Source organism: Python bivittatus, unplaced genomic scaffold, assembly GCF_059951505.1.
Source record: "Python bivittatus isolate LINGU-HERP-01145 unplaced genomic scaffold, Pbiv_v1 ctg000340_np1212, whole genome shotgun sequence".
In the NCBI taxonomy this organism is placed as follows: Eukaryota; Metazoa; Chordata; class Lepidosauria; order Squamata; family Pythonidae; genus Python; species Python bivittatus.
Window position 1 is genome coordinate 3416158 of NW_028277056.1, and position 26893 is coordinate 3443050.

General features: G+C 44.4%; 1 protein-coding gene across 4 annotated transcripts in view; it reads left to right on the top strand.

Moving 5' to 3' along the window:
• The window catches only part of FAM168A (family with sequence similarity 168 member A), a 138974-nt gene that overhangs the window by 96715 nt on the left and 15366 nt on the right, over nt 1-26893 (top strand). For 2 of the 4 annotated variants that reach the window (XM_088140444.1, XM_015888194.3), the window contains exons 3-4: nt 12497-12577; nt 22959-23015. In XM_088140444.1, the coding sequence (XP_087996570.1) occupies nt 12497-12577; nt 22959-23015 (138 nt within the window). The remainder of the gene's footprint in view (nt 1-12496; nt 12578-22958; nt 23016-26893) is intronic. The other 2 variants (XM_007428934.3, XM_007428935.3) reach the window with 2 other exon arrangements.

A 26893-nucleotide genomic window follows, 5' to 3' on the forward strand; every position in this document is an offset into this window, starting at 1 on the left:
GAACACCTGCTGCTGGCATTCTCGGGGCCCGAGCAGATGTTCTATTAGCGGCCCTGATAGGGCTTTATGCTTGTACTTCAGTCACCACTAACACTTCAAGGCCATGGTGGTTCAGTTAGCAGATCACAGAGTCGGAAAGGGCTATTGAGGCCATCAAGTCTAATGCCTGCTTAGTGTTGAAGCCAATGGCCACCTGGCCTCTCCTTGAGCATCTTCAGTGAAGGGGAACCCACAACTTCTTGGGGTCATTGGTTTCATGCTCAAACAGGTCTTAGGAGGTTTTTTCCCCCTAATATTCAACCATAATCTCCCTTCTTGTAGTGTAAATCTATTATCTTGTGTCCTAAATTCTAAAACATTAAAGACCCAGCTCTCTGGAAAAGGCTCTAATGTTGGGAAAGGTGGAAGGAAAGAGAAGAGAATGGCCAACAGCAAGGTGGATGGACTCAGTTATAGTGGTAATGGGGGTACCGTTGGGAGTCCTAAAGGACCGGGTTGGGGGCAGATCATCATGGAGAAGGTCTTTCTGTGTGGTCACTAAGAGTCAGCACTAACTTGATGGCACGTAGCAAATAAATGGAGAGAGGAGAATGGGACCCTGTGACAGCATGCAAAACAGTCCCTTAAGAGCCGTGTGTGCTGCACAGGGCATGAGGGAGCATGTTATAGCTTGACCCTGTGGATAAACCTTTGCTATGTAAACCCTGTGCTCCATCTTTAGAGTGGATATGGTTTCACAGTTTTGAAAACCATGGTATTGAATTGTAAAGGAGCTTGGCATGAACACATAGCCGGTTTGTGAATTCTCATCTTAGACAGAAACCCTTGAAAGAGCTTTTGTGAATGAAAGTCACGTGTGGATAGAAGTGGCCTGCAGAGCTTCATCTCTCTGATTCTCATTAAAAATGCCTTTCTTTTAAAAAAATGGTGGGAAATGAAATGCCTTGCACTCCACAGTAATATCTGCACTCCTTTTTGGGATCCAGCAGTTCTTCTCAGTAGCACAGAATAGGATCCTGTTTCAGAAACCTTTGTTCTTCTCAAGGACAGTTAAAATCTCTTTGCAGCAGGATTGCTTAGAAGCTTCAAAGCATCTGGGAGACAGATTCCCTTAACAAGGCCTCAATAATGTCCTCTCAAGTGTAAAAATGGATGTTGAGAGTTTACATTCCCAAATATTTTAAACTGAGGATTCTCAAGTTCTCTTCTCTCTCCAGTAGCGGCAACACGTTTATCTTCCTGGCAGAGGAAGGGCACGAAAATTTATTTAAATGCTGCCTGCGTTGTGCGTAAGCTTCTCCGAAAGGTTTTATATGCTCTGGTATCAGGAGGAAACCAAGGGCTTTATCTATAGAATATTCTAGGAGGGCCCATCACTGCGGGAGCCTGTCTTTTGTATATATTCTTGGGATCTTTACTTCAAATTGCAGTGAATGTGGGCGGAAAGTACTCTCACCACTACCATGGAGTCATCCCATTCAAAGCTACTGAACCTGCTGAAATTTTGCCAAGAGGCAGACGGTAAATTTTGTTTTCAGTTAGCAGTCAAGCTGGAGTGAAAGCGAGAAGTCCCAAGCCAAATTATGCATCAGATGCAGGCCATGTCCAGCCTTGACAGGAACACAGGTAACCCAGCGGCACAACTTGGGAAGAATGGCAGTTAAAACCAGTGAAAGGGAAGAAGCTCAGAAGCTTCTCTTGCATTTTTAGAGCTTCCAGCGCATCAGATTCTCGGTGAAGTCTCCGATGCACAGCTTCCTCTAGTTCCTGACCTGGTTCATCTCAGATGCCTAATTCATGCCTGAAAGCTGCCACCAGAGCAAAATTTTCAAGGTGGTGGGGAGAGCAGGAAGACAGTCCGCAATGTGTAGCTTAGTAACCAGTTTGTAGATTGGTTCAGATCAATAGAAGATCAGACTGATGAAAGCAGTTACTGTACACGCTGGAGAGGTTTTGGAGCTGATCATAAGAAATGTTGGGAAAAGGAATTGTTACTGGGTAGTCAATAAATGCTAGGGAAATTGAGTGCGCTGTCCCATAGGTTATGGGGGGTAATGTTTTTTTATGGTTTTTATCAATTTTTAAATTATTTTTGTTATTTTTTTGTTACTTTATTGTATTGTTTTGTGTTTTTAACTTTGTACACAGCTCAGAGTCACATATGTGAGATGGGCGGCTATATAAACTTACCAAATAAATAAATAAAATAATAAGTAAATAAATCCTGAAAATCAGACTACTTCTAGTGCTCAGCTTTTTTTTGATGATGTCAATCTATTCCATTCCTGCCCTTCAGAGGTGTTGACCTCCACTTTCCACGTCAGCATCTTGACATCTATCCATCTATCAAGAACAGGATTTCAAATTTCAGCTTCCTCAGTTTAGAAAGCTTGCTAAGCTTCAAGCCACATTTTATTATTTTGTCGATTTATAATCCTCCACAGACTGAGAATGGAGGAAAGAGTGGTGCAGGGACCTTCTCTAAGTTGAATGTGGAAGTTAATTTCTGATTTCCATATTAATAAAATACAGCTTTGTCTTTTTATTTGGCCATAATCCTTGCAACAACAGGGAGAAAAGATTATATTGGAGATATTAGGAAAGCAATTAAATACTGCATGAAAGAATTTAAAATTGGAGAGAAGAGACATGAAATTAAATGCCGGACTGTGAACACTGTTTATTACAGCCATGGCTCTCAAGGCAGCAGAAAGGCTTAGTCCTTTAATATAGATCTGTGTGCTACTTTAACCCATCCAAGTTTCTATATTGCATTCATAAATTTAAAAAGCTGTTTTAATGCTGTTATGATCAGGACTCCAGAACTGGAGGTGGTTTCTGGAAGTCTGCTGTTTGGAAAAAAAATGCCATGACTACCTGAGAATAGGAATAGGAAGATGCGCTGGGTTGGGATGGTGAATCTTTGGTATGCCTTATCATGGTTAATCCCAACTAGAGGGTGTAGGCTTCCTCCCTAATACTCGAACAGATCTCTTCCTCCACAGATCTCTTCCACAGGCCAGCCCTTTTCCAACCAGGATCTTATCAATATCTTGGATTGTAACTCCCATCATCACACCCAGAACTGGGGAAGGACCAGTCTAGATCAGTGTTTATCAATCTTGGCAACTTGAAGATGCCTTGGTCCTGAACTGAATCATCCTTCTGTCTCGTCATCCCCACCCTCAACCCATTATAGGTAATATTTTGGAAAACTGGAATTGAAGTTTTAGTGGAAAGGCAAGGTATGACTCTAACAAACTAGCAAATAAATGCAAATAAATAATGCAGAAGCCAAAAAGGATTTTAATTGCAGAAGTATCTTTCATTATAATTTCTACTGGAGACAGGTGCCTTTATAAAAGGTAAAAATGATGTAGTTGACATAACTCCATCATTCTCCTTCTATACCTCATGGCTTAACTACTGCCTTTCTTGCTGCCCTTTTCTGAAAGAAATTGTCTTGTGGATTGGCTAATCATTTCAGTTGTAATTCTTCTCATCACAACATTTACTTTCTGGAAAGCTAGTTTAAATCTGAATGTCAAGACACAACATTTTCTGCAAAGTTATCCTGTGTTCCTGCTGTTGAAGATGAGATAATTGCACAACAGATTTATGCATATGGAAGGCTGGGGAATAGATCTTAATAAGAATTCGCTGATTTTTTAAAATGTGCAAATATACAATTAAAAACCAGCAGGCATATTTCATCAGGAATTTCTCCCATGGAATGTTTTTCATATGAACAGTAGGCATTTAGATTTCAGGTACATCCCTAACAAATTCTGACATAATTCCTAAGTATCTTTTGGAAGCAATTTTGCTTTAGCAGGACTTATATCAGGGATAAAGCAAACGAAAGTCAAGCAGAACTTGGTGACTTTAGACACATCTTTTTGGTCGTCTTGTTGTAGAGAACCACAGAGATGACCTTGGAGAAAGAATGTGACAGTTAACAAAGCATGATTTAAGCCCGGGAAAAGAAGAAGGCATTAGAAACTTAAAGTGACTCCCCCTTAACTCTCTCTGGTATAACAGGGAGGGAGGGAAAACACTGTCTGGCTTTCAAGATTCTGTTACAATACCCTATAACAGCAAAGTTGAGTAGTTCTAATGGAGTCTATTTCCTGACCTGGCTTACCTCAAAGGGCTGACACTTGGCAACCATATGCAGGTGATTTGCTGTTGTCTTCTTCCAGGATAGGGGGTTTTTTTGACCTGGGAATCCAAATGTTAACTAGTGGGTCCACTGATGCAGCCAGTGTCTGCCCTTCACAGCCAGGGAACGTATTTCCACCAAAGGTCTAAATTGACTTCTACCACAAGCATGTTGGCAGTCCCATTCTAGTTATATGCAGACCCCAGGGGTGTGGTCATACTCCAAGGGCCATAAGGCTGGCCTTGTTGCTGGCCCCTGACCCGAGTACTTTCCACCCAACATACACTGTCCTTCAACTGTTGAATCTCCCATTACATGAATTTAAACACTGAGGCTTTCAGGCTAGTCTTCCCTGCTATTCTCAGCAGATCTTAAAGTGGTCTATGCAAATGAGTGATGTTATAATTTTGGTGCATATCACTTCTTTGCTCATGGACTTGTTTTTTCTGCCCATCTCTTCCAGCCCATGGCAGTAGGAAGGTACTTTCTCTTTCTACAGAAGGAAGGGGTCAGCTGCCTCAAGAGGCAGGCCGGAAGTGGCATCTCCAAGCCTGGGCTGGCACCCTTTTAGGTTGAGCACCTGTAACGCAGTACAAATCGGGGCACCAGGTTGGTTCGGGTGCCAGATAGAGTGGGAGCTTTCTTAAGCCATCTCTGTGCTGCAATTCTTAGGTGAAATCATTTCCTCTCTTTTATCTAAATCAGTGTTTCTCGAACTTGGCAACTTTAAGATGGGTGGACTTCAACTCCCAGAATTCCCCAGCCAGCAAGACTGATCTAAATGATGCCCCCATCCGTATTTCTGCCTTGGCAGACAAAAAAATAACATTGCAGTAACATTTATTCAGCACTTAGTAAGATATTAGTATAAAAGGCCGGGTAAAGAACCCTGTCTCTAGGCTGACAATCTAAATATAGCAACCACGTAGAAAAGAAGAGAAGAAAAGAGGAGCAGAAGATCAGTTTTTACCAAGTTGGGCCTTCGGGTATTTCTTTTAAAGGCTCATAAGCCAGCAGGGCAGACCTTGTAGAAGAGAGCCATGTTTGTCTACAGTAGCCCAAAATCGGAAGGAGTCCAGTTGCCCTTTTCCAACTAACCCATTTTATTGGAAGGCATCAGCTTCCGTGAGCTGCATCTTGCTTCATCCAGTGCATAGAAGGGCTAGATTGATGAAGGATTTAAACTGGGGCGAGGTGGTAGGGGTGAAAGAGCGGGGAAGAGAGATTGGTTACCCCAGTTTAAATCCCACATCAGTCTAGCTGCCCTATGCATCTCATAAAGAAAGCTGCAAATCAGAAAAGCTTATGCTTTTGAATAAAATACATTAGTCAGAAAATGTACTACTGATTTCTCCTGCCTTTTTTTTTTTTTGCAGAGCAGACAAGCATTGGAAGATTTAGAACCACCCAACCTCTGTCAAAGACATCCTGCCCCCCTCCCATAGATAAAGGCTAAAAGCCCCAAATTTAATTAACAAAGGGACTGGGAGTCAGAAGTAGAATTTTACAGCTAGCATTAAACAGGAAAGGACACCTTTGCTGCAGGAGGAGGAGAGCAGAATTACGACCCAAGTTACAAGTAGGAAAAAGGAGGAAAGCTGTAGCATGGTGTTTCTCAACCGTGGCAACTTGAAGACACGTGGACTTCAACTCCCAGAATTCCCCAGCCAGCATGACAATCCTGGGTTGGGCCATTGCCTCAGTCAGAGAGTTTGAAGAGCAGGCTGACTTCTTGGGGGCCCATCAGCTATGCCTGAGCTGGGACCGAGAAGGCTTAAGGACCCCCCGCCTTTAGGGCAATTATCCATCACAATTTCTGTCCACTGTGAAGGAAATCAAAGTAGCTGCAGAAAACAAAATTGCTCTGTGAAGTACGTCTTACAGTCATAAATCCCATCCCTGAGGTTTTTCTGTCGCTTGCCTAGGAACGTTGCTGAAGACAGGCACAGGGAAAGGGTGAATCTACAGCTAAATAGGAAAGCTAATTTGCTAGCCAGCCATTAAATTAAATTAAATTAAATTAAATTAAATTAATTGACAACTACTATAGTTAGCAAAGCAGTAGCCACGACTCCACAGTGGTTTCAAACCAACAATTGTTTTTCTTTTTTTAATGTGGCTGTATTTTACAGGTAATTTAAAAAATTACTTTTATACTGTTTTCCTCCTCTGGATCTGAATTTAATTGTGAGAGCTGTCCCCTTAGTCTGTATGTCTGTACAATAACTTAGTGACACCTTGATTTTTTTTTTTTATTCAGGCTTTTAAATGCACATTATGTACAAATGCCATGCTAGTAGTAATTAATGCTGACATTTGATTTTATGGATCTCAGAATCTGGTGGTGGTGATCTCTGCGGGCTACCACCTGTTGGTGTTAAACTGACTTATTTTCCCATCTCCCAATTTTATTAGCCCATGAAATCAATTCTCATTGGTGCAGCTGGGTTCTGCAGATCCAGCTGTATGGATTTGCCAGTTGAGATGCTTCCACATTTCCCATTTCCTCAAAGCATCACTCTGAATCTGCCCAAAGACTGAAGAAAGACATTAAACCACTTAACACTCCAAAACTGATTTTGTTAATATTCTGGGCACACTCTATTTGCTTTGCGTTTGTCAAATGCAAATGGATGTGGGGGCTTTTTTTTTTTGTTGCTGGTATCAGTCCAGGGTTATCCCAAAGAACATCTGAGCAGCCTGGAGTTAATTAAGGTGTGGGAATTAGGTAGTCAAAGGTCAAGGGTGATGTGATTTCTGTCCCACTCCGCCCTTGCCGCATTGAGATATTTTATAATTGTTGGCTTTGTCTGCATTTGTTCTGGCAAACAAAGAATGTCACTGCATTATCCCTGCCAGATTGGCAGTATCTTGTGGCTCCAGGGAGTATGTGCTGTTTCCCACAGCCTGCTTGTATGGCGCACGGCAATGCTAAATAGCAGTTGCATGACATTTTCATTGGAACGGGCTGTTATATTGCTGTTGAGCTATGTTGGGGGAGGGGGTGTTACCTGCCCCCAAACTGTTGTCTAGATCTCATCAACAATGGGATGTCTAAATTCAAGAGCCCTGAAATTTAATTGCATCTCCTGGCAGGCTTAACCTCTGTTATGTTCTTTCCGCGTCCTGGAATGTGGCTTTGATTGAGGGTGTAACCACCCATGAAATTAGACATGGAGCAGTCTCTTAGAAATGTCACAGCAGGATCTCACCTACAGAGCAAATCCAGCTTTTATTTGGGGTAGAGAGGATGGCAGATGTTCATGAATCAAATGCTGGATCGGCAAGTTGATTTCCTTTATTAAGGAAGCAGGTTGGCCCCCACATTTGGGGCCAGTTCCTTACCCTGAAGTATGCAGTGCTCAGGTGCCGCCAGAGGTTCCTTCAAAGACCAAGAATTTGTCACTGCTTTGAAGCGAGTTACTATTAGCCATGATTTATATTGCATGTGGTTATAATTGGCAAGATAAACAAGGGGAACTGATTCCAAAGAAGGAATCTATGTTCTTGAAATGATCAATCATGCCTTGCAGTGCACTGTTTCATAACTTTCTTACAAGTTTGAATGGGGCTGCTTTGCTTTCATTGAGCAAAAAGTTAAAGAAATGCAAAAAGGGGGAAAATGATGGGCTCTGCAGGTCATCAACTTGCTACTGCTCTTTCCAGCCTCTCAACCTGCTGTTCTTCAACTGTCATCTCCTGGAACTTCCAGCCAGTGTGTGTCCCTTACTTGTCAAGGCTTCAGAAATGCTACCTTCATGGCCTTTTGAATCATCCTTTCTTCAGAAAATTGGCATCTTGCGCACAGGCTTTCCAGCCTGGGTGTGTTAACCTAGATTTAACAGATAAACTAGACAACCTGTGACCTCTTGGGTCATCATTTCAGACATATTTCCTTACTTAAACAGAGAAACAGAATGACCACGGGTGGGCAAAAAAGCAGTGGGAGCAGGAGCGACTTCCAACTTCCTGCCAGCTTCCCTGTTAAGTTTCCTTGTGGGAAGCTGGCAGGGAGTGTTGTAAACCAACCTCCCTCCCTCCCTCCCTCCCTCCCTCGTGGGAAGCTGTCAGCATTTGATATGAGGATCACATGAACATGGCTGACCATGGCAGCCCAGCAGCGCTGATCACCTCCAAAGAGTTTAGGATTGCTGTAGGTTGTGAGCCCAAAGGGAGTAGGCAGGTAAGTGGCTTGTGCCAGGTGGGGGAGTGTGTCAGAGATCCTTCCATACCAGATTTCTCAAGGCCTTACACGATGGAAGAGCTGGTGATGTGCTGCCTTCACTGGAAAAGTTCTTAAAAATTCAGGGAGCTATTCAGAGATGTATCTGCTATGAAAATAGCCCGTGTCATTCATATCGAACTTCATAGCACAGTCAAACATCAGGAGTTGACCAATGTTTTATGACATTTTGTATTATGTCATAAAATGTTTTATGATCATTTTTATGTCATAAAATGTTTTATAAAATTTCCCAAATTTCAATTCCACAGGAGGAGTCATGGGTCCTGGATTTTGGACGCATTCTGTAAGTTAGTGGTTTTGAACCATGGTTTTGAACCAAGGTTTCATCCTTGGTTCAAAAACGGTTGGCCTATGATGCACCGTTTTGGCCAGTTAAAGGTTACAGACAGACAGACACGAAAGTTTTAGTAGCATATAGAGATAGATTGAGGAGCATGGAGTGGTATTGGACTCTGACTAATAATAGTTTTTCCTCCTCATAGACTGACTTACTGGGTAATAATCTCAGATTTACAGGGCCATGATACAGCCGTTTACAGAACCACAGGGAAACAAAAATCCTGTATGCAAAAGCTGACAGATGTAAACTTTCATCTGTTAATAAGAAAGAGACAGACTTTCTTCTCCCTTCCCCATTGCCCATAAAAGAAAGCCAAAATGACTTCTGTGCCATGCGCTGGCTTTTTAAAGAAACCACTGATGAGTCTCGCTGTTGCCACCACCACTTGCACCAGTTCCTGTAAATACTAATGCAGCTCTCTCAACCTGATGTCCTCCAGAGGTGTGGGACCACAGCTCCCACCATCCCCAATCAGCATGGTCCTTGATTAGCAACCATGGGAAATATCGAAGCCATCTGGAGGCTGCCTGGTTGGAGGAGATGTTATGATGAGAAGAGAGCATACCTTCTCTCTTCGTCAAAGGTAGAAGAAGGACTGAGGGTGATAGGAGGGAGAGTTGCCTAATTTAGGACAGGGACCTGGACAATTCAGGAGCCTTGATTTGTAGACCGAGATTCAATATGCTGTCATGTATGCTGTCATGACTAATAAATAAAATCTGGATGAGAAATATGCCTAACAAAGAGAACTCTTATGTTGTTTGACCAGGGCTGTAGGAAGAGAAGAAGGAAGACTGTCTACTCCTTTGGTATTTTATATTATCTTTTGATGAATACCAATATATATGTTACCTAGTCATTAAAATAAATTAACCCCAGCTAAAAGAAGGAAGCCAGCTCCAATGCAGCACTGGCACAAATCAAACTATTTGAGTCTTCAGTTTCTCTGGACCAGACTCAGTGCTTGGACTGAAGGGCAGAAGCTAAATTTCCAGCTTCCTCTGTGGTTCACCAATTGGGGGCTTCATCATTTTTTTTTTTTTTACACCACATACTGTAATCCTTTGTGTCTGGAGGACACTCTTCAAACAGTAATTTGGGAGTTTTTGCTTGATTGACTTCTCCAAGGGCTCATATTCACTCTTCAGCCAAGAGCTCTTTTGCAAATCACAGAAGCCTGTTGTCCTCAAAATGTGTGGGCCTTAGTAGTATTTGGAAATGCTGCTCCGTGTGACTCCCACCTTTTCAAGAACCACTTATCAAGCTTCATAAAATGTCAACCATCTGAAATCAAAAGGATTACAGAAGCAAATAGAGAGCTGCTGTGTGCTGAATGAGAAAATGTGTCTGGTTTAGAGTTATCTGCCCCGACAGTTCTGTTGCATAGAATAGAGTATTTTTCCATCCCCTGCCATCTGTTCCCTCTTTGGAGATCCTGAGGACGATATGAAGGACCTCTGTATGCAGGTCTTTTACCCAAGTCTCCCACCTCCATTTTGGATGGGGAATAGATTGGGTTGGACTACATTAAGAGACCAGAGGTCAGTTACTGTATCTGAGTTCCTGAAGCTGCCTGCTGTGCTGGGACAGATTTCTGGAACTGACCTGGTTCTAGAAAGAAGAGTTGCAAACACGATCCTTCAGAATTGTATGTTGAGACTAATGCAAGGTAGAGGAATCAATTTCATGCCAACCCAGGTGCCCTTTGCATTTCCTCTTCATTGCCAAATAACGATTCATGATTCTCCATGTATGATTGCATCTGTGGCCATATCTTCCCTTTCTTTTTGGCATCACTAGCTGTAATTACTTTCATGTAACTCGGGCCCTTTGCAAAGAAGTGTGTGTGTGCGCGCGTGTATGTTTAGAGATAAACTTTAGGGAAAAGAGCTAACAACATTGGTCCAATAGCAGAATGTGGGGAAAGTCCAGCATGTCTGGGGGCCACCAGTTTGAGGAAGGTGGCAAGAGAGGTGACGTAGGAAAGATTTTCCTGTGGCTTCCCCAACTGATCTCATCTTTGTGGGCCAAGGGGGCATGAGAGATTACAGGCACACCGAGGAATCAACTCTTAGAAAAGCCATTTGGAGGTGCCGGATTGGGAATGATTCTCTGATGTTTTCCTCCTATGCAACCCTGAGGGGTAACGAAGGTGGGGACCATAGGTAGCGTTGTAGTAAAAAGGTAATGATAAACCAGTCCTCGTGGCACAAGGACTGGCCTTTTCAGGAGCCAAATGGAAAATCTCCCAGAGCTGCCATCCAGACAGCGCGTAAGAAACGGTGTGTAGCGTTCTTCTTGGCTTCAGCCATGTCCTTATTAGCATTCGGTGTGCCACTGCTGGGTTTCTATAAATAAAGCTCAAAGAGATGTTTGATTGCCAGAATCCTGTGCACTCCACGGTCGCCTCGGCGGCCCAGCCCTGACATACTATCTGAATCCTCGGCATCTCCAGAATTAACTGTAGCCATTTTTAATTAACCTGATTTAGTAGCTGAACACAACACTCATAAAAATAAGAGGTTGGAACTGAGTTATTTATTCTGGCATGGTGGAAACAGATGAATCTCATTAACTCAAAAGAGCCGGCTTTACATGTTAAAGGAAAAGAAGCCGACTTCCGTAGCTGCCCCCAGAGTCATGTGGGGCTTGTAAATTGGGGCAAATTGTGAAAAGGCTTCAGAGGATGCCTTTGGGAATGGTGCCTTGGGGCTACCAAGGCCCATGCTGGAGAGAAGAACACCCAGCGGATCACACAAGGCCATCAGAGCCTCTGGACCCAAATACGTTTTGCCACTATTACTGTTCACGGGGGCACAGGACTGGCCCAAGCAAGGAAAAGGTCCTCGTAGGAACTTCTGGAACATCTGGCTGGCAAGTGTCAGGAGAGCAGAGGTCACATCCCCTAACGTGGGAGACCACAAAAACAGAAGGGGACCAGGGAATGGCTTGAGAGATGCTAACGTTCTCTCTCCTTTGCCAGCCAGGGCATCTGCAGCAGGAGGACCAGGGGGAGGACTCTCAGAAGGGCCTCCTGATAATCCCTCTGCTCCCTGCTGCCTTTGGGGGTGCAGAGTCTGGGGCCCCGTAACAGCATCTTCAGATCCTTTTGGCCACACCTCGGCTTCCCAGTTGGTTAGGATCCTCTCTGTAAGCTGGTGTCTGTTGCACTGCATCCCCCCTCTATGGCCAGCTAAGCAAGGATGGCAGGAGTTGTAGTCCCAAACATCTGGAGGGCATCAGTTGGTGGGAAGCCATTAAGGCCCAGCTTGATGTCACTGTACTTCACATATCCAGCTACCAAGGAAGAAAGGACCACAGCATTTGTGGGGGTGGGGTCTGCTGGCCATTGTTCCTCCTGGCCAATTTTGATTAAACTCTGGCCTATGTACCCCAAGTGGCTATTTCTTCCAGCAGGGAGACCGAAGCAATAAACCTGATTTTATTAGCATGAATTGCCTGGAGAATCTTTATGGCTGAAGACCAGCACCTACCTGATATAAAATCAAAGATAGCTGAGTGCACTACAGAAATGACAGAGAGTGATAAATTAAGCAAGTGCTGTTAGGTCTCATTGTTCTGCACGTCTAATTGCCCTTTGGGGAAGAAAGCCAGAACAGAGTTCAAGAGCGATTGTTCTGAGCGGATCTCTTGCCGGCCTGTCGTTTGGCAGTGGCTGTTTGTCTTGCTGTAAAAGTCATTCCTTTTCACCTGCTTGCCAACTAAACCATCAACTCTCCCTTTGCAGGTTATCCTGCTGGATATCCCACAGCGGCCCCCACCTACAATCCGAATATCTACCCGACCACCAGCCCAGGTTATGCCCCAGGTAAACAGATCTTTTGTTGCTATGCTCGTCTGTTTGTCCTGTCTGTTGTTCTTTAGCCGCCTACAGTGGCCGGTTTCTGCTTGGGTGCCTGCGCTTTTCAGCGGATACGTCACTCTCTCGGCACTCACACCGGTTCTGCCATTATCAACACATCGTTAGTTTTTACAAAACGTACTCTGGGACTTTTAGCACTACGCTCTAATGTCTCTTGTCAGGTATATTCTCATTAAGAATTGAAATACTGCTGCTGCTGTACACAACTGGACCTTATATGCCTGAGAGTGGCTTAACCTTCTATAGGTTTGCCGGATTGTATCCTGTCTGTATTATGAACTGGGCAATGCAATAGCCAAATCTAATTCTAAGTGACATTGAAAATCTGCTGAGCAAATTAAATCTCTGTCCACTACCTCTACCTGGTGGTCTCCTGATGCTTTGGACTGGCTGGAAATTACAAGACCTGATGTCCAATACAGCTGGAGAAAAGGCCTGTAGTAGAGATGCCCACAGGGTGTCAAGATGGCAACCATGACGGTGTGACTGAACCTCTGCAGAGCTTGTCACACCATCATGGCTGCCATCTTGACTTTTTTCACCAGACCCTGTGGACACCTACATTTTGGACCCGAGTTGCTGTTGCTCTCTTTTTTGAAACAGTAAATCACAGTAAGATTTTAAAATATAACAATGGAGCCTTATTATGATTGCCAGACATGTGCTAAGTCAGGTTTGACTGTTTGCATTTAGAATTAGTCTGCTGGGAATACAAGTAGTCCTCGACTTACGACCATTCATTCAGCAACTGTTTGAAGTTACGACGGTGCTGAACAAAGGGATTTACAATCGGTCCCCAAAGTTATGGTCGTTGCAGCACCCCCGCGGTCATGTGATCAACATTCGGGCACTTGGCAGCCTGCCCGCACTTACAACCGCAGGGGCACTTCAACTCCCCCCACCTGCCCATCTCCCTCCATCTCTGCCCTATTGGCCCCCTGCACTCCACGGCTCCTGACGCCCCCAGCTGACCTGTGCCATTCTTCTTGCTCCCGCTGCTGGCCAAGGCTTTCTTCTTCAGGTCGTGCATGGTGCTTTCCTTGCGAGACCTGGGGAAATGGCCTCACATGGCCAGCAGCTGCCTCGCACAGGGCCAGGCTGGGCGTGCTTGGTCAGCAGCGGGAGTGAAAAGACAGCGAAGGTCAGCTGGGGTGGCGGAGCACAGGGCAGCAGGGGCCCCAGAGTACAGGGTGGTGAGGGTGACTGCATCTGGGACTGGACTGGGCTGGGGCGGCTAAGGGTTCCAGGGGTGGCTACGGCTTTGTGCTGCACTGTGGCGCAGTTCTGGGGCTGCTTGCTGCCCTGCAAGACAGGGTGCAGGGCGGCCAGAAGGGCAGAGATGGGGGGGAGAGAGGTGGGTGGGGGAGTTGGAGGCAGTCCCTTGCCTTACTGAGGCTCGGGGTTGGGAGAGACCAAGCCCAGAATGGCTTGGATTGGGGTGGGCCCTTGGCTAGCAATTGGTGGAACTCAGTTAACAGTGTCAACAGGGAGTGCTGGGATTGCTGTCGCTAAGCGACGTGGTCACATGACATCACGCTTTACGACTGCATTGCTTAGCAATGGAAATTCCGGTCCCTATTATTGTCCTAAGTCAAGGACTACCTGTAATTGTCCATGTCCCCACCTCTCCAAATAAATTAGAGAGCTAAGGGCTCCTGGGACCCCCAATTATCCACCTGAGTGGAGGTAGTCATGATACTTTGCATACTATTCCTGCCCCATCCAGTTGTTTCTTCCTGCTAGATGTCTTTCTTCTGAGAACAGGGCGCCAATGTGTATGTGAGTCGCATGTCCTGATAGAGCATGTTGGTCCAAGCTTGCTGGCTTCCAAGGAAATGGATGCTCTGATCCCCAGCTCATGAAAAAATATAGGTGGCAGGTTTCTCTGAAAAGTGGCCTTTTTTTCCAGTAAAAAAATAAATAAAAATCTCTTGAGGTGTATGAATTAATTGTGCCTCTGGTTTTAATTTAAGAAGTCAGACCTAGTTTTTAACGGAAAATGCTGCCTTTAGTGGTCATCCTCCCAATCGCCATGAGTTTCACTGAAATTAGCCCAGTTAATTTATGTTTCTATCACCTGGGCCCCGCTTACTGGTCTGGCTTTGCTCACATGAACAATATAATCTGTGCATTATAGTCCTTAAGAGCAGTAATTTCCATTATTCCCAGAGCATCCTGCAGATCTTTGAAGATTGCAAAATGTTAATGTGTTTGCAAATCAGAAGCTTCCAGATCTCAGTATTGCTTGCTCCAATGAACGTAAAAAATTGTCCTGTAGACTGGCGGAGTCAGTCTTTTTTCTTACTGCCAAGTAGAGGGAATTTATTTTTGTTTATTCCTTTACAAGATTTCTGCGGCTGCCCATCTTATGTAGTATAACCCTGGGTGGCCAACAACCATCGGTCAATATCAATCTATGAAATGCATAAAAAGAGACATTCCAACCTGGCACCATAACAATTCAGCAGCAACTCTCCACAGGTTAGGCTCAGCTCCCATTTTTCCCCAACACCTGGGAGAAAAGCCAAGTCTTCATGGCCCTCCAGGAGGCTAAGAGTGTGGGGGCCTTCCCGATCTCAGTGGGGAGGCTGTTCTGTAGGGTAGGTGCTGCTACAGAGAAGGCACGCCTCCTAGGTCCCGCCAGATGGGGACCTGGAGCACGCCCACCCTATCTGACCTTGTGGGATGGGCAGATACCCTCCAGGAGAGGCAAATAACCCCAAATAACTCCACCCTGTGCCTGCAGGGCATGAAAGGTGATGACCCACACCTTGAATTACACCCAGAAGGAGATTGAGGATGAAAATCACAGTGACTGTCAATTTAGAGCAGTGTTTCTTAACCTCAGCAACTTTAAGATGTGTGGACTTCAACTCCCAGAATTGCTGAGGTTGAGAACCTCTGGTTTAGAGAAGCTTCTCCCTTGCCTTCTTTAATATATTTATAGCATTCTTGGGGCTCATCCATACAGCCATATTGGTGTGTTTTCCTTCTCTTTGATTCCTTCCACACTACAAATTCCTTCCACCTGGTGAATTTCACCCAGGCTGCAGGAAGGACAGAGTGAGGTTGTCCAGGCAATGCAACACATTCCTATTACAGGGAAGAATTCAAACACAGGACCCTTATCAAAGGAAATAAGAGACTTGTGAAGCACCTGCATTTCATCTTCTGTAAGGTTGATCTGCCCCTGGCCAAATTACAAGAAAAATAAATGGATCTGCTCTTTCCAGCACCCCAAGACAAATGGCCACAGAGGCACAGAACCCAGCAGCTGGATGTGGGCAGATTGAGGACCTCCAAAAGGTTCCCTCCATGCCCCCTAGACTGTCCACATCAGAGGGTTTCTTCTGTTTTCCTGGTGAAAATGCTACTTGCAAGGTGGAACACTTTGGACCGGCTTCAGCTTGTCTCATCCGCCAGATGGTGGCAAGGTGGAGGCACTGTTAGCCAAGGTTGGCTGGAGTACAGATGCCAAGGGTTCATTTGTTGAGTATTGGTCCTTGGGCAAAAGTCAGGTGGGGTGTCTTTGAGCCACATTTGGTCAACAAGACGGAAGTGGTTTGCCATGTGAGATTTGGTTTTCTAGCTGACACATGTGGAATTCCCAGATGGTTCCCCCTTTCAAATCCTAGCCAGGCCTGACCCTGCTTAGTTTTGAAGATCAGCCAAGGTGGGCTAGGAGTTCAGATGCCAGAGGTTCATAATTTACTTTATCTTTCTGGATGAAGTATATACTCTCAACTCTTCTGTCAAATGCTCTTATTTTGTAGCATTGCCCCAATTTTTTTGCTTTTGGGTGCCATTAGAAGAGACTTGTTTTCCAGAGAATAATCAGCTAGACAACCCTAGAAGTAGGGGTCACAACACTACATAGGCAACCTGGTAAAGAAGGGATGGCAGAAGTCATTTGTAGGGAACCATGCAGATGACCTTGGAGAAGGCATCCAAAAGCTGTTAGGACAGTGTTTCTCAACTTTGACAACTTTAAGAGGTGTGGACTTCAACTCCTTGGAATTCTGGGAGTTGAAGTCCACACCTCTTAAAGTTGCTAAGATTGAGAAACACTGTGTTAGGACAACAGCAGGGGCAGAAGCATGCACTGAGCCCAGGAAGGTGGGAAAGAGGCTCAGACAGGCTCCTCCTTGACTCCCCGGGGTATAAGAAGCGGGGGGGGGGGGGACACAGGGAGACTTGCAAGATTCGGTTATGATAGCCCAGTGTTTCTCAACTTCAGCAACTTTAAGGTGTATGGACTTCAACTCCCAGAATTCTGGGAGTTCACTGTTTAATAAAATAACCCCAAAAATTTGCAGGAGGGAGTTGGGTGGGATTTTCCAACATTAGATTCCCTCTCTGCTTCTTTCTTGACTGTTCTTTCTCCACTTCTCCGGTGACTGTTGGGCTGCAACTGCGGAATAGGTAAAGCATCCAAAATCTTAATTCCCCATAAATTAAAAAAAAAAATTAAACTGCAAAGCTCAGTTTGGTAACATAAAAGTTAGAAGGATGATATTTTGATTTGTATGCTGAAGTTTTGTGATTGGCTCAAGCTTTAAAATATATTTCCAAATTTAGGAAATAATAGCTTAGCAACCTAAAATCACAGCTAGATTTAAATTCTATCTCATTGCAAGTCAGTCTAACACCAACACCCACAATGAAGGGCATTTTGATATACAGTATTTAAAAATATTAAGTCTCCCACTGCTTCACTGCAAATAACACAGTTTTGAAAAGATGGGAGACTTTCTTCTACTACAAAAGTGCATTACTGAGTATATTATCTTTGTGTCTGCTTATGAAAAAGTAGGGTTTTAGCTTCAGAACAATGCTGTGAGTTAAGCCAGGCTGGTAGCAATTTTCCATTTCACGCTAGGCAAAAGCATATAAATGATTCTGCCCTTTAATATCACGTTGGATAGAAAATAGGAGCAGAACTAAACCTGTCCTTGTTTGCTATTGTTCTTGGGTTAGATTTTTCAAAGCTATATTTTCCTGCATCCTGGAAGGTTGCTATGATTGTCTGAAAACCCTTTAAATTGAGTGGCTGCATTTCACATAGGCAGCAAATGTCTGCAGAGGCGTGCAAAAGATTTCAAATTCAGACCATTTTGACCTCAAGACGCCCTGCTTCGGGTGCAAAATCACCATTGTGAGTGCAGAACAGCTGGTCTGGATGCACAATGGACAGTTTTGATCGTACTGATAGTGTTTCACACTTGAAACAGCCCTGACTACGTTCTGTGGTCAAAAGGCTTCCAAAATAATGCAAACAGCCCGTCTCACATTTGGACCAGCGGTACCCCACTCCAAAACAGAGCATTTTGAGTTTGAAATGGTTCAGATTTTAAACATTTTGCACACCCCTATGTGTTTGTTTTGAATTTGTGCCTTTAAATGGTATCCATAAGACAGCCTGATCCTTAGGGCCTTTGGAGATGAAAAGTATTCATCTTAGGAGGAATTTGCTGGCAGTTAAGAGCTATTAAGCATCCTGGTTTCAAATCTAGACTGTATTTTAAAACAACTAAGTTTTCTCTGATTCATTTGCAAAGACTGCTTTTCAGAAAGTTGGATGCTTTTCTCCCAGAAAAGCACATTATTAAGGGAAGTTGAAGAGCAAGTTGGATAGATAAATAATCCGTTCCTTATGTTCTCCTGAAGTAATATTTATTGGTTGAATCTCTTATTTCCAGCATATGAATTTTGTTTGAATGAGATGCAAAATACCTTAAAATGTCAATCGGGACCTGCCAGCGAGTCTTGTTCTGACTCTTTGGTTGTTGACTTCAATCAATTATATTTTAATAAAGGTTGGGTAAACAATTCTTCCAAATCCAGCAGCTCCCTTGATTAAAAATCTGATGATCTCTCTGTTCCCTTTCTGTGCATAGAGTTTGTTGTCCTTCTGTTTTTGCAGTTTTCATATAAGTCGAGTGTACAGTACATTTAATTTCCATGGAGGGCAATTTTTGCCTGATCCATGTTCACCACATAGCTGGTAATAATGTGGTCCATGCATTCTCTCAGGTCGCATTAAGAAGGCTCACCTCACATGCTCACACAACTCTGTATATCTTTTAAATTTATTTTCTGTTCTCCAAGAGCATGGTCTGAAGTCATAATCTCAGGCTTCCACAGCCCTTCCCTTTACACATCACTCTTCACAAAGAACATTGATTAAGAATAGAACATGTGTGCGCCTGTAACTTAGACTAGTCCATTCTAAAATTGTGGGATTCCCCCATTTCTAGTTGATCCTCCATCTCCAAACTATGATTTCGTAGACCTTTCTTTTACAGTTGGTGCTTGAGGCCCAAACTCCGCTTCGCTTCGCTTCGCTTCGCTTCGCTTCATTTCATTTCATTTCATTTCATTTCATTTCATTTCATTTCATTTCATTCTTTTGTTTGAATCTCCCCTCAGCAGCTTTTGTTTGGAAACAAGGACAGTCTATCTTCTTAGGTTGTTATGGCATATCTTAGCTATAAGGAAAGGATCAACAAAAATCCTAACTAATAAGCTAAAAAGCTGGAAAATCTTTTCCTTTGTCTCTCTTTTTGGAGTGTGATGCAAAGGTTCCACAATTCTGTGTCAGATTTACCTGAAATCAGACCTCATGAATTTGTTGAGCATGTTTATTGAATTAATTGAGACTATAGAGGAGGAATGGGCAACGTGCCCTCAACCTCACATGCCCTCATATCTTGATGCTTCTCCCAAACCCTGCTGAAGTTTCTACAAGGAATATTAACATTGTTGTTTTAAAAAAATCTGGCCTTGGCCATTAAATCAGCACTTGCATATTTGGGGTGGGGGGGCAGACACACCCACTTCATTATCCTAGTCAGGAGAAAACTCAAGGACAAGGGGCAGTCCCCAGCCTGGAGAAGGATTATGGTTTGTGTGACGGCTGTTTGGATTCCAGTCTGCTCTAGATCGGGTTCCTCAACCTCAGCAACTTTAAGATGGGTGGACTTCAACTCCCAGAATTCCCCAGCCAGCCATCTTAAAGTCCACCCATCTTAAAGTTACTGAGGTTGAGGAACCCTGCTCTAAATGATGGGATGTGCCATTCTCCCTTATATCCCTAGTTCAAGAGAGTGGATATCTTCTCCTTACCATCTTGCTAGCCTGTTCTTAGCTGCACTGCTGCAATGTGAAATTGCCCAGAGTCCTTTGGAGTTGGGCAGCCTAGGAATTGAAGAAATAAACGCATGTATGAATGTCATGGAAAGTTCAGACATACCCCGCCTTCTCAAAGGAATTGTCTGCATACAATGAAAAATGAGAAAAGCTCATGGTTCCTTTGAGAAACTTAAGACCAGGAGGACGTGTTGTGTGATAAATAAAGGTGGTTTGGATGTGAGGAAACCACATGCTAATGAGGTGTAAAAGATGGTTTTGAAATGTGGGTGGCTGAATTTTGTATATTGATTTTTAATCTCTAGAGGCACATTTTAGTATCCTTGTTATATATAAATAAGGACAACAGCATACATATGGCTATTTAAAGAAAGTCATGCATGAAATAATTCATTTCCCAAAGTGCCCTTGGTTTCAGACTTTTAGCTCAATTGAATTTCAGTTAAGTGGTACTTTATTGGTATCTCAAGCTCTTTTGAATGTTTTTGCAAGGAGGGCACTTGAAAGTCAGGCCAGATCTTCAGAAACTGCTAGGATGCCAAATGGCCTTGAGATGCTCAACCTTTGCAAGGGAAAAGAAGGAAAGGGGCAATTAGATGGCAGGTGTTTCAAAGCTGAGATGGTTAAACTGTCAGAAGATCTGGGGGATTCCACTCCAGCCCTGAATGGAACCCACCATTCTAACTAGATAAAGCATCTGCCACTGTATGTGTCTGTTGAGAAGTATAGCATTCAGACAAATCAAGGAAATCCACCCCTTGCCCACAAAAATGATATTCCAAGACAAAGGATTAAACTTTTCCACAAAGGAATTATTCACCATGCAGCTCCAGTCAAATTTCATTGTGCAATATTAGCAGACTGATCCATGACAAAGTGGATAATTATCCATTTTGTTAGTTTCTCCAGAAGAGCTCCAAAAGGTAGAAGATAAGTTGAGAGAGTTTTAAGGTACTTAAGAAATGTGGGGGTGGGGTGGGGGAGTCAAGAATGGAGTAGATGAGTCAAGGATGCTTTGGAAAGAGTCCAGATCACGTTATGGAAAGATTGCGCATGGCAGATCAAAGGGACCAGGCCAGGACAACAGGGTTGAAGAGAAGCAGCATGGCAAGCTGAGATACTTTCATGGACTAGCAAGCTGTGGTAGACCAGATTCTCCACCACTGGCTTAGAGTATTCCAAAGGACAGAATAACTAGAGGTAGAGAAAAGGAACCCTTTGGGAGATGTTCAGTGACATGGAAAGAGCCTGACTAACAAGGCCAGCCCCATTGTCGCTCAGATATTCTGCATCCAGAGGAAGGACAGATATTTTGAAGAGCGATATAAAGCCCAGATCTGAGGCCAGGAAAAAAAAGCATTCAGATCTTCCCCTTTCAGAGGAGGCTTATCATACAGAACAAGTATGGAGGAGTGAAACTCAGGAGGAGCACAGGAGCAGGAGAAGGTCCCCTTATTGTTCCAGGACCAAGACCCAGTTTTGGTCTGGGGCCCCAGTCTGTCATATTGTGCTCATAATACCTTATTATCATTGTTTTACCGAAGGGGGTTAGAGATTTAGATAAGAAAAAATATATACTTTGTGCAAAATTCTTTCATTGTACTTTTTGCTCACCCCTCCCAACCCCCTTGACCGTAGAATGAGCTGCCCTGATTCTAGAAAGGTAGAACGGCAGGGTGTAAATTCAGTCCATCGGTAAACAAGCACTTCTGAGAACCTGCCTGCTCCTCGGCCTGTCGCTCTCATCCCCACCTGCTACCTGAGATTTGGGTGGGTGGGACCGGGGATCAGATCTCCTTGGAAGTGTGTCACGCATATTTCTGGAATATTCTCCGTAACAAGATTTATGTGGCACCATAACTATTGATCAAAACATGGCTTTTAATTTCCTTGAACATTAGTTTAGAGGTAGATTTTCCAGGCAGGTCATGTGGTGCAGCCAGTCCTGAGAAATGTGATCAGCCAAGCATTATTTTCCAGGAAAGGCACTTGAGCTGTGAATGCCCACTTACTGGATGGAAAGTCTTGTATTTCAGAAAGGGCTTTAATTATCCTGAGCTTTTGCCGATGCAGTCCAATGTCCTTTGAGAAAGTCTCTAATACTTTTCCTGCCATAGAGATCAAAACCTGTGGAAAATTACATCGCCCGTCCAATCCATGAAAGGAGTTTCTATTCCACCATGCATACTATTCGGCTAGGGGACGGGCTGGCATGCAATGTGGCAAGTCTGTGTTTGGTAGAGGTCCTCAAACAGAGACAGGATGGTCATCTGTCAGAGATCCTACCCAGAATAGGGGGTTGGATTAGCTGACAGAGAGGTCTGGTCTCTTCCAACTAGGAATTTGTCCAGCCCGATTTCTAATCATCCCCACGTACATGGGTGGGACAGGCAACTTGCTCTTGCAAGTATTTAAATATAAATCCATGAATAAATTAGATGATGGCACCGAATCCCACTATTAATGTGTAAAAAAACAAAACCCGCTTTTATTTCTTGTGAATCTCTCTGCATTTAATTTTAATGGCTGATCTTGAGTTCTAACATGGGGGGGAGCTCTCTGTTCACCCTCACCACAACACATCGAACATTATACCCCTTTATCCTGTCTCATCTCACCCACCTCCCCTCCAAGCTCCAAAGCCCCAGATGCTGCAACCTAGTGGGGGAGGGGGTTCGGATATCCCCTTTATGGCACGATCCCTGTGGTGGGCACCAGGTTGGGGAAGATCGCAGCAGTGCATAGGCTGGCTTTGGTTGAGCAGGCAAGAAGCAGAGGGAAAGGAAGAGGGGGTGGAGGAAGAGGAGGGGGGGTGACAGTGAGAGAGAAACAAACAGCTCTCCCCATTTTCTGAACAAGTGGAGCACATCCCTTTAACAAATCTGCAAGACAATCCCCCCCCATAGATCCACATTTTCTAGACAGCTGTGCATCCTAGCCCCAAGCCACTGCTTCTGCCAGCCCTCCCCAGTCTGAAGCTCTCCAGATGTGGCGCTGTCACCCCCATGATTCAAAGATACCCCCTTTGTCTCCACCCTGTCATCAAAGCAAAAGGATGAGCCTCTCCAGCAAAAAGAAAGAAAGGAAAAAAGAGAGCATTTTTACAGTGATAGCTGTGCCTGTGTTGCGATCACCGTCGGTTCCTTTAATAACACCTCCTCTCCTGTCCTCACTCAAGCAGCTCTTCTGATGAAGCAGGCCTGGCCACAGACATCATCCTCTTGTGCCCCTGAAGGTACGTTTCACCTCCTTGTGGACACGGGGACCCAGAACAGAACTTGGCAAGCTTTATCAACAGCCCTCTGTAAATTGGATTTCACTTCTGAAGTTATCACTGGTGATTTTGCCTTCCTCCTTTCTTTCTTGATTTGGGAGTGAATTGCCTTTTGCCTCCCTCCATCCTTTTTGGTTCTGTAGTTCTCTGTAGCACTCAATAGTAGAAATAATCCCAAGGAACTGCTATTGTATTTTGAGGAGAGCATCACATCCCCTGGGGATGGACCTGTTCTCTCTGCTTGCAAGGAGGAATTCGGCATGCGGCCTTCCTACACGTTTCCTTCATTTTGATTGGATGCCCAGAAGACCCATTCCTTTCATCAAACTGGTGCCAGGCATAGGAAGATAGGCCCTCATTTGTGGGTGATAAATCTCTTCTGGGATCAGTATTCTCAGTTGCGTACAGAAGGTGCGCTGAGGTTGTTCCTGATCTCCACTAAATGGATTGAAGGATTGGACCTCTCTGTGCTTTGGACCATGCAGCACTGCCCACATGACAAGGTGGAAAATCATTGGGATGGTTATAAGGCTTTGGAAGGAGTTTATGGGGGTCCCAAATGGTCTTTGGCTGCAACGGTTTGCTTTGTATTGTAGAGTTAAGTCAATGAGCATTTCTGTGGTGAAAGGAGCGTGTAGCTGGCAAACCTGGAGGCGTGCTGTATTCTGTCTGAGGGAAATGAAAAAATTTTGGTGCTGCCCTTTCACCCTCTGCAGGAAGAGTGACACAGAGTGAAACGCTCACCTTCCCTCTCACCTAAACAGCGCCCTATATTTCATAGTCACGCATCAGAAGCTGGCCTCTGCTAAACCTTTCCCTTGGCAATGCCCGCTTTCAAGTACCTGGAAGCAGCCTCCTGAACCAAAGGAAGCACTGAGAACAGTGAAGTGCCCTCCAGATTCTCCCACCTCCTCATGTATAGAGCAGTTCCCAGAATTAGAATGGCTTTCCCTGCTGACACACTGATGAACTTGGCAAAAACTTCTTAGAAACAGGTATTCCTGTGGTCATTCAAAAGAGGGACTTGGCATGAAAGGCTCCGTAAGCCCAGATGTTATGGACCCTTTAATTCTTTATGGCATTTGTGCCTCACCTGTCCTTCAAGAAGCTTTGAGGATTGTGTTTTGCTCACCAAACACCACCCATCTCATGGCCAAGCAGGAATTTGAATAATTACACTAATTCCTGAGAGTTGAGGTGGATAAAAGCTGAAATCAAAAGTCCTCTTATACATACTGAGTCTACACCAGGTGGTGACACCTAGCCAGCCTTGGCTAATCCTCCAAAAGTTGATCAGCTCTGATGAAGCATCAACATGTATCTAGCAGAACATGTGCACCTGTAGCACAGAGGTGAACGTCTGGCAGAAATTCAGCTTTAATGGAAGTTACAAAAACTATGGCCTTAGATCTTCACCAAAGAAAAAGGATAGGATATGGCAGACCAGTCTCTAGTGTATTTGGACCAAGGCAACCTTGGCTGATCTCAGAAGCCAAGCAGGAAAGGCCCCCATAAATACCCTGGATGAGAACCACCAAGAAATCCCAGAGGTCTCAGTAGGAAGTGGTAAAAAAAAAGAAAAGAAAAGGAAATGGCAGCTTCCATGTTGCGGCCAAGAAAATGAGAGGGGCGTATTCCCGAAGTCACTGCAAGTCCATCTTGAATCAAGGGAGTGCGTATCTTTGTACTTACCAAACTCTCCGTCTTCCACTGAAAGTCAATCGCCATCAAAAATATACCATCCTGCTCTGAAAAGGTGGCCTGGCTTTGGCAACTCTCCTCAGGGGAGGCTGTTTGGGAGCCCTGGAGGTACCTTCTGTGCCCAAGAGGGTTTGCTCTGAGGCCTCAGGATACAGCGTCAGAGGTGAGGAGACCTCTAGTCTTCCTCTGCTGAGCCCAGGAGAAGCAGCACTTCCCAATGGTGAAAGGTGGGATGAAGAAGGCCCCGCCCCCACACTGCTGCCACATTTTAGCCCAGGTGGGAGGCTATCCACTTGTAAGCAGAAGCTGGTTGATTGGTCCCCCTTGACTGTCCCTTGGTTTGGATGCTGATCTCTGAAGTGTCCAGGGATAAAGCTGAAAATTGGCTAAAGATTCCTCTGGGTTGGTCTTCCTTCATCTGGGAGCCTCTGTGCTGGCTGGGGAAGATGTCTGGGGTAAACCTGGATATTAGGAGGTAAGTCAGCATACGTTGGCTGGGTGAAGGTACAGAAAGCCCGTGCAACCTGTTAGCCTTTTAAATAAGACTATACATTCAGCAGGTTGCTTGCTCCTTTTGATTTTTCAGTGCCTGGGTTGATAATGGTTGGAGAAGCATGTCTGTGGAGGGAGGGGACTGTTGGGTCAGACTCAGGGAGATGTTTGAAATCAGTGCTTTGCAACTTCTGGGGGAAATTGGTTCATGGCATGGCACAACCATCTCAGAAGAGGATCACTGAGCCGTAAAATAGGACAAACCATTCAGCGTTGCTGTGGATCCGGATCTTGGCGTTTGTTGAAGATCCATGCAGTGCTCTGCAACATGTAGGATCCATCAAGGATTTTGTTTGACGCTTGTCAAATCACAGCAGCCTTGGAATGAAATGGGAAATGCACTTGAAGACCTGCTTCAGCAAAGGTTTAAGTTTCAGCTGCACTCAGTAAGTTTATGCTGGGTGATGCCCAAAGTGTTGATTTAGCTTGGTTATTTGGTTGAAAAAAATGCAACATCCTCAGTTCTTGTTTGCCACTTACCCTCCACTAAGGTGACCTTGCCACAATTCCCCTCTGCTGCCCCCAGCTCCGCGTTGGTGGGTTTGCTTCCGGCTGTATCTGCAAAGGGCCAGTCATTCTTGTTTTTAATAGGAACTGAACAGACAGAGTTTATTTCTCAGTAATGCAATTGAATCTGCAGAGGACAGAAGTGAGTAGAACTGCCTGAAATGTCTCTCTTTTGTTAAGGTGAACTTTGGTGGTACCCAAACCATCTGTTTCCCATCAAGGGGTCCATCCATTTTCTCTACTTTCCTGTCCCTCTTACTTTAAGAACTTGTACTATGGAAGCAAGCTATTCCACCACCTGTCTGAATTTATGGCTGCTGAAAGTTGAAAGGAAGCTCTTGCTAATTTGCAGATTTAAGAGGGAAAATAAGGCAGGGATTGGACTGCTAAGAAGACTCAAAGGCGCAAACCTCCTGCTATTGAGTTCTGACAGTTCTGGGTGGCCAAGAAGGATTCCTAGGTTTGATGGCACTAAGTCACTTTTCATGGATGGATTGATGGATCAATTGATCGTTCTCTGGAAAAAAGAGTGTGTTGGAGAATGGCCTGTGCTTACCAGTCTGAACCATTGAGAAGAAGGGTTCTCCATCCCTTGCAGGGTAGAGATGCAGTCCCTCTGAAATGCCCATAATTCAAAACACTGAGAAATGAAGGTGTGGGTTCCCACCATTTTTTTAGCAGAGAATAAGAGGAAAATTAGCATGTAAATGTTTGATTCGGGTTAACATACCACAAGTGACCTCAAAACTCCAGCCAGCCAAGTTACGTAACACTCAGAGCACCCACTGTGATGACATCACTGCCCTGCCCCTCCCACTGAAGCCATCAGCTGTCAGTCACGCTTTTAAAAAAAGGAATTGCATTCCCAGCCTGCCAGCTCTAAGGAAACCCGGTCCTCTCTGCGTCAGAGAGAGACTCTTCCGTTCTTAGTATTCAAAGCAATTTAAGCAAGGAATAGAAATATATTATCTCTGGTGGGTCATAGCGATAAAGTGAAATGGAAGCTGCTCTTGAATTTGATACTAAAGAAATTATAAATAAAATAGTGGGTTATATAGGCAGCATAGCAGTGAAATTGG